This window comes from Vipera berus, assembly GCF_964194415.1.
Source record: "Vipera berus genome assembly, chromosome: 2".
In the NCBI taxonomy this organism is placed as follows: domain Eukaryota; kingdom Metazoa; phylum Chordata; class Lepidosauria; order Squamata; family Viperidae; genus Vipera; species Vipera berus.
In genome coordinates, this window is record NC_138203.1 from 174,058,052 (window position 1) to 174,073,371 (window position 15,320).

The 15,320-nt window shown below is 39.6% G+C and overlaps 1 protein-coding gene across 2 annotated transcripts in view; it reads left to right on the plus strand.

The window, feature by feature from the left end:
- Positions 1-14,821, plus strand: part of NARF (nuclear prelamin A recognition factor) — a 29,664-nt gene extending 14,843 nt beyond the window's left edge. For both annotated transcript variants that reach the window (XM_081318012.1, XM_081318011.1), the window contains exons 7-12: positions 1,450-1,568; positions 2,956-3,085; positions 3,806-3,878; positions 8,751-8,882; positions 11,128-11,285; positions 11,615-14,821. In XM_081318012.1, the coding sequence (XP_081174138.1) occupies positions 1,450-1,568; positions 2,956-3,085; positions 3,806-3,878; positions 8,751-8,882; positions 11,128-11,285; positions 11,615-11,856 (854 nt within the window). In that variant the 3' untranslated portion in view covers positions 11,857-14,821. The remainder of the gene's footprint in view (positions 1-1,449; positions 1,569-2,955; positions 3,086-3,805; positions 3,879-8,750; positions 8,883-11,127; positions 11,286-11,614) is intronic.
- The last annotated feature ends 499 nt before the right edge of the window (positions 14,822-15,320 follow it).

Sequence of the window (15,320 nt, forward strand, 5' to 3'; positions counted from 1 at the left end):
TATTTCTGCATTCTAGGCAGCTTACAAAATGGGATCAAAACATCTGTTAAAAATAACAAATACCATCATTCCAGAACATGATGGGGGAAATGATTGCTATTGCAAAAGACTGTTTATTCTTAATTTTAAAGAGTGCCCAATACAGACCCCTTCTGTGATGGTTGAGGTCAAAGATTTGCTTGATTAATTTAGAATTTTGACAGCTCTTTATGTTGTTACTAATTCAAAACAATTTCTCATTAAAAGAAACTTTGAAGCAACCTAAAATCAGATACTGCAATTGCAATTAAAACAATAGGTTTTTAATTAAAAAATTTGAACCAAACAAAGGTTAAGATATATTAACATTGAATGCTGAAATCCTGTTTCATTGATATTACTATAGTTCAAGGTGGCAAGGCAGCGAGTTCCAATCCAGTTCTGAGGTTCATGCTTTCCTTCACTTACCGAGTCATGCGGTAGCCAATGTTCACTCCCTATGAAGTCATAAGGTAGTCAGATGTGATTGGAAACATAGTGTCATCACATTGTTATGTTCATTATATAGTCCCTAATTGGATAGTGTTATTATGTAGGAAGAGAAGAAGAAATCTAAAAATGATGTCGCAGAAGTTTCAGATCTAGGCTACTGCTAAGCTTGTAAGCCGCCCTGAGTCTTCGGAGAAGGGCGGGATATAAATGGAATTAAAAAAAACAACATGAAAAAATTTGAAAAGTCACATTTCTAGGAAATATTATTATAGGTCTTGAAAATGTTCTTGCAGCCCTGAAATATTTGCAGAAAACATTTGATACTGCAAAAGCAAAAGGTGATAGCCTCACTGATAGTGACAGCCTGCCTTCTGCCTATTTTCCTTTCTCAAGCATTCAACAGCTTTGTGTGTGGCCTTGTATAGTTGAGGCTGCTAAATCCAGGCATCTAGCTTGGTACCCTCTGCCCTATAATTTAAGGAACTGCAGGATGCTAATTACTGGCATTGAAGAGAAAGAAGGTATGTTTGCTAAAAACACATGGCAATAAGTTGGATTTTTCTAGACATCAAGCCTGGAAATAATACCTATTGCAAATGTAAACTTTTCCTTATGAATCTAACATTCATCGTTTCTATAGCTGATTGTTCCTGAAGCAACCACATTAGTTCAATTCTCATGTAACAATCCGAGTCTTGGGAATTTTCCCAAATTCATATTGTCTACAGACTGATGGTTCTTCGGTGATGTGATATTGAGATTTTGAAGAACAAAACTAATTACATCCACCTGGCTTGCTGAACAATTTCTTTCTTCATTATCAATTCTTCACCACACTGATACAAGAATACAGTATTTTTTTTAAAAAAGGTGGCTTTGTGTTTGTCTTTTTAATTTAATTTAAATTTTAACTTCTTTGGTTAGGAATATTCCACCCACTTCAGTCCCTCTTTTAGTAATTTTGTTTGTGCCTTCTAGGCTGGATCCAGTATGCAGAGAGAGTCCTGCCCAGCATGGTAATCCCACATATTTGCACTGCAAAGTCACCACAGCAGATCATGGGTTCCCTTGTGAAGAATTACTTTGCCAGGCAACAGGTACCGGTTTGCAGTTTCTGATTTGGGTGCTTCTAACTGTTTGAGAGCCGAATGTTCTTTTCTCATTCTGGTCTTGTATGCTCATTCCTGGGATCACTTTACAAAGGGTTTTAGCCATTTAGCGAAGATAAGGGTCTGCTTCCAGTAAAGAGGAGCTTTTGAAAAGCCTTCGGCCAACCTGAACTCCTTCTCTAACATCAGCTTGTATTCCTGAGCAAGTAGACTTTTGCTAGCACTCATCCCTTGCTACTAAGTCATCTTGATGTTAGATGAAATGTTAGAGTGTGTACGTGAAATCTTCCTGATAAAGGGCAGCAAAGTATGTTTATTCACTGTTTTCAGTTATTTGCCAGTTCTTATCTGCTCTATTTTTGGCTCCTTGAAAGATTTTGGTGCCAGCACTCTAGAATCCCCACATCCCGTATAAGCAAAGACCTATATATAAAGAGCCTTGGTAGTGCAATGGTTAGAATGCAATATTTAAGGCTAACTCTGCCCACAGCCAGGAGTTCGATCCTGACGGGGCTCCAGGTTGACTCAGCCTTACATCCTTCCAAGATCAGTAAAATGAGGACCTAGGTCAGGGGTAGGCAACCTTGGCTCTTCTATGACTCGTGGACTTCAACTCCCAGAATTCCTGAGCCAGCTGGCTCAGGAATTCTGGAAGTTGAAGTCCACGAGTCATAAAAGAGCCAAGGTTGCCTACCCCTGACCTAGAGTGTTGGGGACAATATGCTGATATTTGCAAACCTCACAGGGAGTGCTGTAAAGCACTATGGAGCGGCATATAAGTCTAATTTATCATTAAATCCTGTAATGCCAAGGTTTGGGTTGCAGGGCAGGAAGGCATTCCCCCTTGATGACCCTTCCTAATTTCCCTTCAATTTAGAATGGAATTTAGAGTGCTAGAATGCTGTTATTTATTTAGAAGATTTGAATAGTCTCCCATCACAGAGCACAGCTCTAGGCAGTTCACAACAATAGTAAAACTTTATGGTCCGCTTTATTGGGGAATGGATTGGCATATAAATTTAATAAATGCATAAAAGTACAAGCCATAAATAGTTCTGGATCTTAAAAGCTGCAGTCCAGCACACCAGCCACTGCAGGAAGGGATTGAACTGTGGGCCGCTTGGTGCTCTTTGAGCCCAGTTATTTGCTTGCAGATGTATCATGATCTGACTTGGTAACATCATCAGTGCACACAGATAATATTGCCTAATTAGGCCATGAAGCATATGTAAGCAAACAGTCAAGCTCAAGAGCATCAGGATGCCCACAAATCCAAATTCTGTAAAAAAACACTTACTGAAAAAATGTTTCTCTATGTGTGTGTGTGTGTGTGTGTGTGTGTGTGTGTGTAATGTATTTTCTTTTTTTCCATCAGAATCTATCCCCTGACAAAATTTTCCATATCATGGTGGCCCCTTGCTATGACAAAAAGTTAGAAGCATTACGAGAAGACTTTTATACCCATATGTATAACTCTCAAGATGTAGATTGCGTTTTAACATCCGGTAATATCTTCTTTACAATATACCGCATTGACTTTTATTCATTTTATAAATTCCTTTTAACAAGGACATTGTATGAGGACATATAGCCATGTAACAGTAAGATACGATTGGGTAGATTTGATTGGGTATTTTAAGAGACGGGGAGAAGGATTGGCAGCCAGGGTAGTTTATGTTTTGAAATGTTGTGATAACACTCATATTTTTCATCTTTGATATATACATTGCATTATTATGTCATGTTTCTGTGCTTTATATTCTTTAAATTGAAACATGACAGGAGTAAGCCCTGTCATTGGGGAGAGTGTGGAATGTCCGTGGGCGTGTAAGATTTCCGACATAGTTTATTCTTTTTTCTGATTTTAACGAGCCGAGAGCTCTAGTATAATTTTTATCTCAAGTGCCAAAATACTTTTATTGCCCTTGAGTACTAACGAGTCTTCATTCGTTATTGGGAGTTACGAGATCATAATTTTCAGTTTCAGAGTGACAAAACAATGTGTTTGGCTACCTCACCTGAGGGAAGAAACAGTTAGAAGCCAGCTAAGTTCAGACTTAGTCAATATTCGGATGGAAGTCCACCAGGGACCCTGCAAGCTGTTTTCCAGATGGAAGAGGGGGGAAAAACAACAAAAAACCTGTTCTAGAAAAAGAACAGAATTCTCTTGAGAATGTTTAGTAACCTTGTTTTATATTTAAGAATGTTTTTTTCCCCCCGTACAGGTGAAGTCTTCCAAATGATGGAGCAAAGAAAAATATCATTGAAAGAAATAAGCGGGGTCTCCTTTGATACCTTGTAAGTAGCTTTGATAAGTTTTTTTTATTTTGTGATTTTTCTAAAAACAATCACCTTAATGCTTCTCCATTAGATGAAAGCATTTTGCAAGCACAAATATGAATTGTTATGGCCTTCACCATTCTTCGTGTGATCCCGTTATATGATCCTGTTAAAAATTGCTTTGTTTCAGTGTGCCACCCTTGTAAAAATTATTTGTGTATCCAGAGATCCTGCTTATATTTGGGTAACTGGACTGGCCTGGCCCCCACCCCCATCGCTTTTTTTGTCTGCTGTCCTGTAGCTCTCCTTTGCAGAACTAAAGTATCAGCCAGCTTCTTTGTTCCCTTCATCTTATTTACTAGCAGACACAAGAAGAAAAGAATGAAGCAGCCAAGAGTTCCTCCCTCCCTTCCGTCCTCCCTCCTTCCCTCTCTTCAACATATCAGTTGATGACACGAGCCAGATGGGAGTTCAGCAGTTCCCATCCAAGTGAAATATTGATGTTGCCAGATAGGTTGACTTCTGCTAATGTGAGCGTCCCCAACCCCTGACAGTCACACCACCGTATGCTCTCAACTGCAGTGCAGAAGCGAGAGTTGTTGTTGTGCTATTTGTGGACATGAAGGAGTGGCATGCCCAGCATGCAGTACTGGGACACATACACTTTGCTTTGTGGGGTTGACACTGGGCCTACCTGCCTGTCCTGAGAGGCACTTGCTGTAGAAGCATGGAATGTTTATCAGAGCCCATAAGTGGGAAGCCTCCTCACTGTCGAACATTGTATAGTTTGGAAGTAGTAACAACTGCTCTTTCAGAAGACATACTACTAGAAATGGCATTTTGTAAACACTTAAGTATTGCTTTAGCATTTAAGAATCATGTTATGGTGGAAGTCTTTTAACATCGACTCCCCGTTTTATTAGAAACATTGTCTTCAGAAATATTTGTCTATAGGACAAATATGTAATTTAGTCTAGGGAAGAAAAGACATGCTTACAAGATCATATGGATGCAAGATAAATCACAAACACTGTGAGAGGGATCTCGGAGTCCTAGTGGACAATCACTTCAATAGGAGCCAGCAGTGTTCTGCAGCTGCCAAAAAAGCCAACACAGTGCTAGGCTGCATTAACAGAGGGATAGAATCAAGATCACGTGAAGTACTAATACCACTTTACAATGCCTTGGTAAGGCCACACCTGGAATACTGCATCCAGTTTTGGTCACCACGCTGTAAAAAAGATGTCGAGACTCTAGAAAGAGTACAGAGAAGAGCAACAAAGATGATTGGGGGACTGGAGGCTAAAACATATAGGGAACGGTTGCTGGAATTGGGTATGTGTAGTTTAACAAAGAGAAGGAAGAGTGGGGACATGATAGCAGTGTTCCAATATCTCAGGGGCTGCCACAAAGAAGAGGGAGTCAAGCTATTCTCCAAAGGACCTGAAAGCAGGACAAGAAGCAACGGATGGAAACTAGTCAAGGAGAGAAGCAACCTAGAACTAAGGAGAAACTTCCTGACAGAACAATTAACCAGTGGAACAACCTGCCTCCAGAAGTGGTGAATGCTCCAACACTGGAAGTTTTTAAGAAGAGACTGGACAGTGGAAGACAAATGAAAACTAATGTGAGACATATAGTTGATGTGTTAGAGTTTTTGGAAAGGCACAACCAGATCTCTGCTGCGCTAATCTTTTTAGATGCTGAAAAGGCTTTTGATCAATTGAACTGGCAATTTTTGTTGAAAGTTTTAGACAAAATGGATTTTGGGGAAAAATTTTTACAACCGATTAGGGCATTATACCAAAAACAAACTGCCCGAATCATAGTTAACAATAGTTTGACAACAGTATGTAATATTGAGAAGGGCACAAGGCAAGGCTGTTATTTATATTAACATTAGAGATATTATTGGTTAAGATTCGGAATTCGGAAAAAATTAAGGGGATACAAGTTGGAGATCAGGATTACAGATTGAGAGCATTTGCAGATGATCTGGTTGTTACAGTGACCCAGCCAGAGAACTCTGTTGTGGACCTGATGGAGATAATAACACAATATGGGAAGGTTTCTGGATTTAAAGTAAATATACAGAAAACTAAAATTTTGGTTAGAAATATGACAGTTTCGCAGAAGGCTCTCCTAGAAGGATTAACTGGATTTGAGATTGTTAAAAGGGTTAAATATTTGGGGGTGATTTTGTCGCCCTCTAATACAAAGCTATATAAAAATAATTATGAAAAGTTATGGGGGAAAATTCAAAAAGAACTGGAGAGTTGGGAAAAATTGCAATTGTCTTTGTTGGGACGGATTGCAGCAGTGAAAATGAATGTCCTGCCCAAATTTTTATTCTTATTTCAAATGATACCGATTCTTAAGAAAGACTCTAACTTGGAGGAATGGCAGCGTGGTATCAATAAATTTGTGTGGGCAGGGAAAAAGCCACGAGTTAAACTTAAGATTATGCAGGATACTCGTGAGAGAGGTGGCCTTAAAATGCCTAATTTTAAATTATATTATGAAGCTGCTGCACTAGTAGGAATAAGTGATTGGATTAATTTGACACAATCGAGGTTATTAAATCTTGAGGGCCATGATCTGTTGTTTGGCTGGCATGCATATTTGGTGTATGATAAGAAGGTAGATACTGTGTTTAGGATGCATATTTTAAGACAGGCATTGCTGAGAGTTTGGAAGAAGTATAGACATAAGCTAAGCAGCAAGATACCATTGTGGGCAATCCCAAAACACGCAATAGAAAATATACATGCTGGTTTCAAACATGATGAGACTACTTACAAGGAAATTTTAAGTTTGGAAAGGAATATTTGGTGCTTGAAATCATATAGTTCCTTGCGAGAAGAGAAGAGAAGGTTGTTCAGACTTGGTTTCAATATATTCAGTTACAGGCCAGGTGGAAAGAAGACCAAAAAAATGGATTTGCAACGACTGATGAAAATTTGATAAAACAAATTAGAAATCAAGGACCAGCACATATTAAACGGATATATCTTGCATTGATAGAGATCGATTCAGAAACAGAGCTTGTTAAGGATTGTATGATAAAATGGGCCCAAAACATTCAGGAAGTTATTACAATGGACACGTGGGAAAAGATCTGGGTGAGGAATGTAAAATTCACTCAAGCTCAAAGTTTAAGAGAGAACTTTTACAAAATGTTTTATAGATGGCATCTAGATCCTAAAAAACTTGCAAGTATGTATCCGAATTATCAGCCTAAATGTTGGAGGTGTGGTGATGAAGAGGCAACATATTTTCACATATGGTGGACATGTAAAAAGGTCAAGGCTTTTTGGATAAAAGTCTGGTGGAATATGCAGAAGATTTTTAAACGGAGGATAAAGTTTTGTCCGCAATTTTTTTTGTTGGGAATAATTGTTGACGCTACAGTTGTGGACTCTAAGTTGATGTTGAATTTAGTTACGGCAGCAAGACTTTTGATAGGTCAATATTGGAAGAAAGAGGAACTGCCGACTATACAAGAGTGGATTTTAAAGGTTTCCGACTTGGCAGAGATGGCGAAGATTTCGGCCTATTTGAAAGATTACTCGCAAGAACATTATATTATGGAATGGAGAAAATGGATTGAGTTTATCCAGAATAAGTATAGGGTCAAGAAGTTTTATCTAGCATTTGAATAAGTCTTCTTTCGTTTTCTTTTTTCTTTTTTTTATTTTGTCTTCTATATATATTTAATAATGCTAAGTTTTGTTTGATCCTATATAAGTTAGAGAGTGAGGGATTTTAGAATTTATAGTTGTTAGTATATGGTAGTTTATGATTGCTTTTTTATATATATATACCTTGTATTTAGCTCTGGGAAGTCCGGGGGGGGGAGGGGGGTTAGGGGGAGGTGGGGGGGAGGAGGGAGGGGGGGAGGGGGGGAAGGGGGGAGGTAGGGAGGGGAGGAGGGAGGGGGAAGGGGGTTTTATAAAGGAAAACTGTATTTTTAAAACTTTTCAATAAAAAAAAAAAAAAGAAGAGACTGGACAGCCATTTGTCTGAAATGGTATAGGGTTTCCTGCCTGAGCAGGGGGTTGGGCTAGATGACCTCCAAGGTCCCTTCCTCCTCCTCCTCCTCCTCCTCCTCCTCCTTATTATTATTATTATTATTATTATTATTCACAGCTGTAGTTATCACTGATATCTGATTTGTTATTTTTAACTTTTCTATGCTGTTCTTCCAAACTAAGATTTGTCATGCACATATAACAATTATTTATTCCAATCAAAGGGCTACACAAAGGCACATATCCACATAATATGACTGGGTGGGAGAAGTTTTGATTCCCTTACTGTAATTAAGTAGGGGTGTGATGGCTCAGTTTTTAAACACACTGAGCTTGTCAGCTGGAAAGCTGACAGCCCGGCTTTGAGATCCGAGCACCCTGCAACAGGATTATTTGCCCCAGTTCCTGCCTACCTAGCAGTTCAAAAGCAGGCCCATGCAAGTAGATAAGTAGCTACCATCTCAGTGGGAAAGTAACAGTGCTCTGTGTGCCTCAGCATACAATCATGCTGGCCACATGACCATGGAAAGGATCTTCGGACAACGCTGGCTCCCTTGGCTAGGAAATGGAGATGAGCATCACCCCTTAGAGTCAAATACAACTGGACAGGGGAAACCTTTACCTTTTTATGGTTAAGTAGCGTATTATAATTGTTGATACACATGTATGTATCACAGTCTACAGCACGTTCTTCCCTTATCTTGATACGCTACACTACAGCTCCCATAACTTTCAGCCAGCATCAGCCTTTTGCCTGAGAATGATAGCATAAACAGGCGTGTTTAAGGGGCCAGGATTGCCATTTATACAAAGTGACCTTGATTGCCTACCTCTTGACTCTTCCCTTATTACTTAACAGGTTTGGTGGCACAAAAGAAGAGCTAAATCGGCATGATGGAAGATCAGATGGCTACCTGGAGCACATATTTAAGCACGCTGCCAAGGAGCTATTCAACACTGAAGTGAAGGAGCTCACCTACAAAATATTAAAGTAAGATGCTTACCTAAAAGTAGGTGGCTTTAAACAGAAAGAGAAAATAGCTGCTTTTCAAGCCACACATACAGATAGTCCTCAATTTATAACAGTTGGGAGCAGGATGGCCATTGTAAGTCAGTGTGATCATAAAGCAAGATGTCATGTGAGTGCACCAATTTCAGCATTCCCTGTGGTGGTCATTAACTGAGAATTGTTAAGTATTCACTCCTAGCCTTTTGGGGCTTTATCCCTCCCAGCTGTGAGCCTCGGTAAGTTAAGGGACTGCTTCCAACTTCCCCCACCCGCCTATCTCCCCCAAGCATCTGTGCCATTTTGGTCACCCTGCATCCTGCCTTACAGGATGGTAAGCAGCCCCAGAACCTCATGGTTCTGGGGCTGCTTACTGCACCCCAGGAAACCTCAAGCCATCCAGCCTATCTCAGCAAGCCCCAGCAAGCATTCATTTACCCAGCTGCTTTCTCTCCAAGTTCCCCATGCCAACTTTTGCCTTTTGCACCCAACTGCCACAACCAAAGCAGGAGAACCTGACTCTCTTTGCTGTCTCCTTTTTGGACCCAGTTTCTCTAGCAAACTTTTCTTATACTCTGAGCTCTGTTTGTAAAGCTTTGCAATCTTCAGAACCCCTCTAAAAAGGCAGTGCAGCTAATGCAGTGCAACTTTACAAAGACAGTGCAGCTTTATGAAGGCTAGGCTACTTTGCTGGGAATAATGTTTACTTCAAGCCTTGATCCGACCTTATTTACATATTTGTTTTGTATACAAACCTTCACTTCATGGGTCAGCACTAGATTTGTTTCTAAAGCACTGTACATAAAGCGTGCAATTGCTTAACCGCCATTGTTTATTTCTGTTCTTTAAATCACTGTTTAAGAAACCTGATAAGCTTTGGAAGGCTGTGACCCTTGAGTTGCAGATGCTTTCAGGCACAAGAGTTCCAAAGGGGAAGACTGTCCACAAGGCCACTTTCTGTACCTTCATAGCCTGGCCTCTTTGCCTGCATGGTAAAACTGTGCTGAATTAGAGAGACAAAGTCTGTCCCTTTGCTATAAAAGTCCAAGACCTGAATTCTTCAAGGTCAGCTATCAGCCTTTCTTTATGAAGACTAAGGTAAAGGTAAAGGTTCCCCCGCACGTGCATGCTAGTCGTTTCCGACTCTAGGGGCCGGTGCTCATCTCCATTTCAAAGCCGAAGAGCCAGCGCTTGTCCGAAGATGTCTCCGTGGTCATGTGGCCGGCATGACTAGACGCCAAAGGCGCACGGAACGCTGTTACCTTCCCACCGTAGTGGTCCCTATTTTTCTACTTGCATTTTTACGTGCTTACAAACTGCTAACTGCTAGGTTGGCAGAAGCTGGGACCAGTAACAGGCGCTCACTCTGTTACGTGACACTCGGGATTCGACCCGCCAAACTGCCAACCTTCTGATCGACAAGCTCAGCGTCCTAACCCACTGAGCCACCGCATCCCTTTTTTATGAAGACTAGATTGATATAAATAACATCATTCATAGTAAAACCACAGTCAATTTTTTTTTGGGGGGAGGGGGGAGGAAATAGTATAGCGTTTCATTTACATAATTAAATGTAAAAAAAAAACATCTTGGATTAAACTTGTAAAGAACATGAAGAACCAATGCAGGGCCAGGCAGTAAAGCAGGGCCACGCTGCCAGCATTTCCCCCTCTCCCACACACACTTTTTTTTTTTACAGAGGAACTACTCATTATTTTACCTGCTGAGCTACTAAGGGCATATGTCATCAGTATGTAGTCCTAAATCAGTAAAAAACCCCACACCCCTGTACCTATATTTGTATATATTTATTGCATTTGCGATCACTTTCAGAATAAATCTTGAAACAGTTTGGAGAGAAATTATATTCCTTCCAAAAGTGAGCAACAAAATGTGGCAGAAGATAGAATTAGTAGAAAGTGTTTCTGGACATCAGATATAGAGGCCGAAATAGGAAATCCTATCCATATTCATAACAACAACAACAATAAAGTTGGAAGGGACCTTGGAGGTCTTCTAGTCCAACCCCCTGCTCAGGCAGGAAACCCTAACCCATTTCAGACAACTGGCTGTCCAGTCTCTTCTTAAAAAACTCCCAGTGTTGAAGCATTCACTGCTTCTGGAGGCAGGTTGTTCCACTGGTTAATTGTTCTAGCTGTCAGGAAATTCCTTTGCTTGCTTGCTTTGTGTGGGACCAACCAGAAATCTTTTTTTCCTCTTGTCTTTTCAGAAACAAAGACTTCCAGGAGGTTACCCTAGAAAAGGATGGCGAGACAGTGCTGCGTTTTGCAGCGGCCTACGGCTTTCGAAATATCCAGAATATGATTCTGAAGTTGAAAAAGGGGAAATGTTCCTACCATTTTGTTGAAGTTTTAGCCTGTCCTGGAGGTAAACACCAAACCCTGAGACTTCTGCATCTCCCTATACAGTTACAGTTAAAAAAAACAAAACCGCAGACATACAGTAATGAAGCTCTTTAATGTTGCTGATGCTGATTCTATTTAAGACAAGCACTGTCTGAAACCGCATATAGCAGATTTTAGGTGGGGAGGCTCTATTTGTCCATATTTATGCGAACATGTCAGAGGCGGGGTGAATGAATATGGGGATGTAAAGATCTCGTGAATATAGGCTATACAGAATCATGGTGGATAAACCCACTCAGTGTTTTAAAGTAAACCTAATTTCTTCCCTTGTTTTTGGTCACTGATTTGTAGGTTGTTTAAATGGAAATGGCCAGGCCCAGACTGAAGACGGGAAACCAGATAAAGCCCTGCTCAAACAGATGGAGGATGTATATGCCACAGTTCCTGTTCAGATTCCTGAAACCAACGGGCATGTGCAGATGCTTTATCAGGAATGGCTAGAAGGGATGGAGTCCAGCAAAGCCCAGGAATCTTTGCATACTAAATACAGCATGGAAAAACCAGCTGCCAACAGTTATGATATCAAATGGTGACCCAACTGATTATAAAACTTGCATCAGGGTTGATGGACCTGCAGCACTGTCACAACTATGCTATGCAACTGAGATTGGAGGCACAACCATGTAAAGCATGCTCAGAACTAGAACTGCATTTGTTTCCTCATTGGGATTATGCAGAATCAAAATGCAGCTGGTCTCAGTGTAAATGTGGTGCATCTTTATTTAATCAAAACTCTAGCCCAATCCTCAATATACCTGTTAAGGTATATTGGAAGGAAAATCAGGGCCTGCTACAAAATGCTTCATTGCTGACCTCTTCGGTACTTAAGGCCTATGTGCCAAGAATCTAATACATTTGAATGTGCTCAGAATGATCTCAGATTAAAATTGTTCACTTATTTAAGACTTCATATTATTACCAAACATAGTCAGATGCCAAATATGATAAAAACCACCTACTACTAATGTAGTGTCTACAATGTCAGGCCTATTTTCTTAGTTATGGCAAAAAGAATGTCTTGAGTTTACACTAGTCTAAGAGAACAGTAGGAACATTGTCCTTTGCTAGAAATGAATGTTTATTTGGTCAGCTTTATTTAACTTCTTCAACTCTGTTGAGAACAGGGTCCTTTCCTCCTCCTTACTGGCACTGATTTCTTCTTGAGAATATTGGTATCCTGGTCCTTAAGACAACTGGGTAAAATCCTTGAAGTTCAAAACTATATTTGGGAGATCTGTGTCATCAGCAACAGTCCTGGGTGAATTAGTAAATCCTGGGTAGGCAAAGAGTACTGTAAATGCAGATAATGGTCATTAAATCAAATGGGCAAAGGTCAAGCTAGAATAGGCAGACATGATAAAGCCAGAATATTTGAAAGAAAGGGCTGAGCTGATTTAAGTAAATGTACTTGCCTAATGCTGATGTTTTAAGAAAAGATGGTTCAGTGACTTCTTCCTAGAAACGCTAATTAGTTTTTTAGGATTTTCTGAGACTTGTTAATAATTGTGAGTCCATGCAGAACAGTCACTGATAATCTCTCTAAAAGAAGGTAGATACGAAGAGAGATGCCTTAATATGTGGTGAAGGTTGTAGTTCTATTCATCACTTGCGGACATTTCCATTCACAACTAGTCACTGTGCACAAGCAGGCAAAACCTGAACATTCATTTTACTCTGGCATCACACTGCCAATGTCACTGGGATAAATTAACACTTGAGCAGAATTGCTAAAAGAAGAATAAGAATAAGACTTCTTTCCATTGATCATATGCTGAATATGTAAATACTGTTTATTAGCATGTGATGTCACACCCTCAAAGTTCATGCAGCACTTGGCCAAGAAGATTGCTTACCCTGGGAGATGTCCCAGTAAATCCAGATTTTTTTTAAGTAGACATTATAGGTTTATGTTTTAAGAGCTGCACGTACAATACTGAGATGCAGTTTCAAGTACAGGCTCAGTGAAAGGAATGATCAGCAGTTCTTAAGCTCTGACATTGTAATGTGAATCCATTTTTCCCCTATTCTGAATCACATCTTTCAAACAAATATACAAAGATACCCTCTTGAATGCTTTTGCTCAGGAAGAAAAAAAGTGCTACAAAGATTGATGAGTCTTTTACTTCATTCCTGTTGTTCTTTTGTTTTGTCAGATCCTTTGAAACTCTGCTGCCTTTGGCTTGTCCTTTGTTTTCTGTTTCATTAGATGTTCTTACCTTAACATGGGTAACCTTGGGTGTGATTTTGCTGAGAATCCCAAATTCTTGGATGTTCTTAAATTACCAGTTTATAAATTCATAAAATAGGGATATTGTGACTTTTATGTTGTCCATTATGAAAATGTAACCTTGAGATGTAGGGGGTTTAGTGGTTCAGTGGTATCTCAGTTCCCAACAAAGGCATTAGTTTTTTACCCAGGACTAGCTGAATAATAGAGAGACACAGGAACTCAAGCAATCATAAAGTGATTTGCTTTTTGGCCTAGAGTTAATGGGAAGGAGGTGTATTTTATGTACTAAACACGTGAATTGGGCTATAAAACTGCATGGCTAGATTCATAATATCCTTGTAACAAGAAAACGGTAACAAAATGAATACCAGAGTAAAAATACATACTAAAATTCATCTGCATGGAGGAAAGGAATTTAAAATAGCCGAAATATAGATAGGCATAGTGCCACATTAAAATAAAAAAGGACATTTTCATGCTACTTTTTCACAGCATTTGGTGTTCAAGTACATCAGCCCATTAAGGTATCAAATTTGGGGCAGCAATTACACACTCAGATTCCTTTTTATCACAAGAACATTCTTCTGGGGGTGAAAAGTACCAATCTTTTCTAGGAATACCTTCAACACTATCAGTTATGCAATTGAAAAGAATTTTGGATGAATGTACCCAAGGTTGCCTAAATTTCTGAAGCAAGGCAAAAGCATAGAAGCACAGTTTTTAATAACTTCAAGTTATGGTGGCAATGTAATTTATTTCAATTGGGGGCGGGGGAATTGTTCACTGAGTTGCCCTGGACATTTGGTTTCCCCCGCCCCTCCAATTCTGGCTTTTTTATACCATTCTAATGTGTTTGTATATACAAATGGACCACATCTTATGTTAAATACTAGGGCTTATACACTGACAATTCAGAAGAAACTTTTGAAAATCTACCATTTCTGGTGTTCATTAAAGTATCCATATCACTAATGCATAAGACTAAAATTTTGTGGGTCTTTTAATAGTCAACAGTTTATTTAATTCATCTTTTTGCAGACTCATAGAAACCTGAATAAAGAAAAGGCTGCTTTAATGAACGGTGGAGAGGTGCTACATTCATAGCATGTCTTCTGGATCATTTTCAAAGCATATGCAGCCCTTATTATATAATTTAACTTGATGTTATACATATTTTAAAAGCTTGTAATGTATGTGCATGGTAGGCTTTTAAAAAATATGGATATCAGTGAAAGACTTTTAAATAAAAACGCCCAGTGTTCAAAATACTCTGCGAGCATAAGTTCCAATATACTGTGTTGGCTGTGGTGGGGGGGGAAAGCTTTTTTGTGCCAAAATGGAAGCTGCTCAGTGTAAATCAAGGGTTATGGAAAAGTCCTGTCACTGACTCAAGCAAATTCTTATTGCCTCTGTGGTACTGCGGTTTCCCACTCTTGCCCCTGCTCAGGCTAATGAGGCACCACAGAAACAACAGATGTATTTAAAAACTGCTCACCTCCTAGGGTTACTTGGATCTTTTTGTCCTTGTTGTAGACAGGGTCTCTAGTTACCCAATGAAAGACAATACAGAGTAATTCCTAACGATTTGTGTTTTTTCCTGGTAGGAAATAAGACAGTATGATAGGCAAAGCTTGTTTCCTTTGCGGCACATGGATGGAAAACTGGATATTGTCGCCCTTTTTGCATCAGAAAGATACCAAAACTCGTGAAAATGTAAAAGCCATAGATTGGAAATGTTGCCAACATGCTGGATCTGTGGCTATGCAA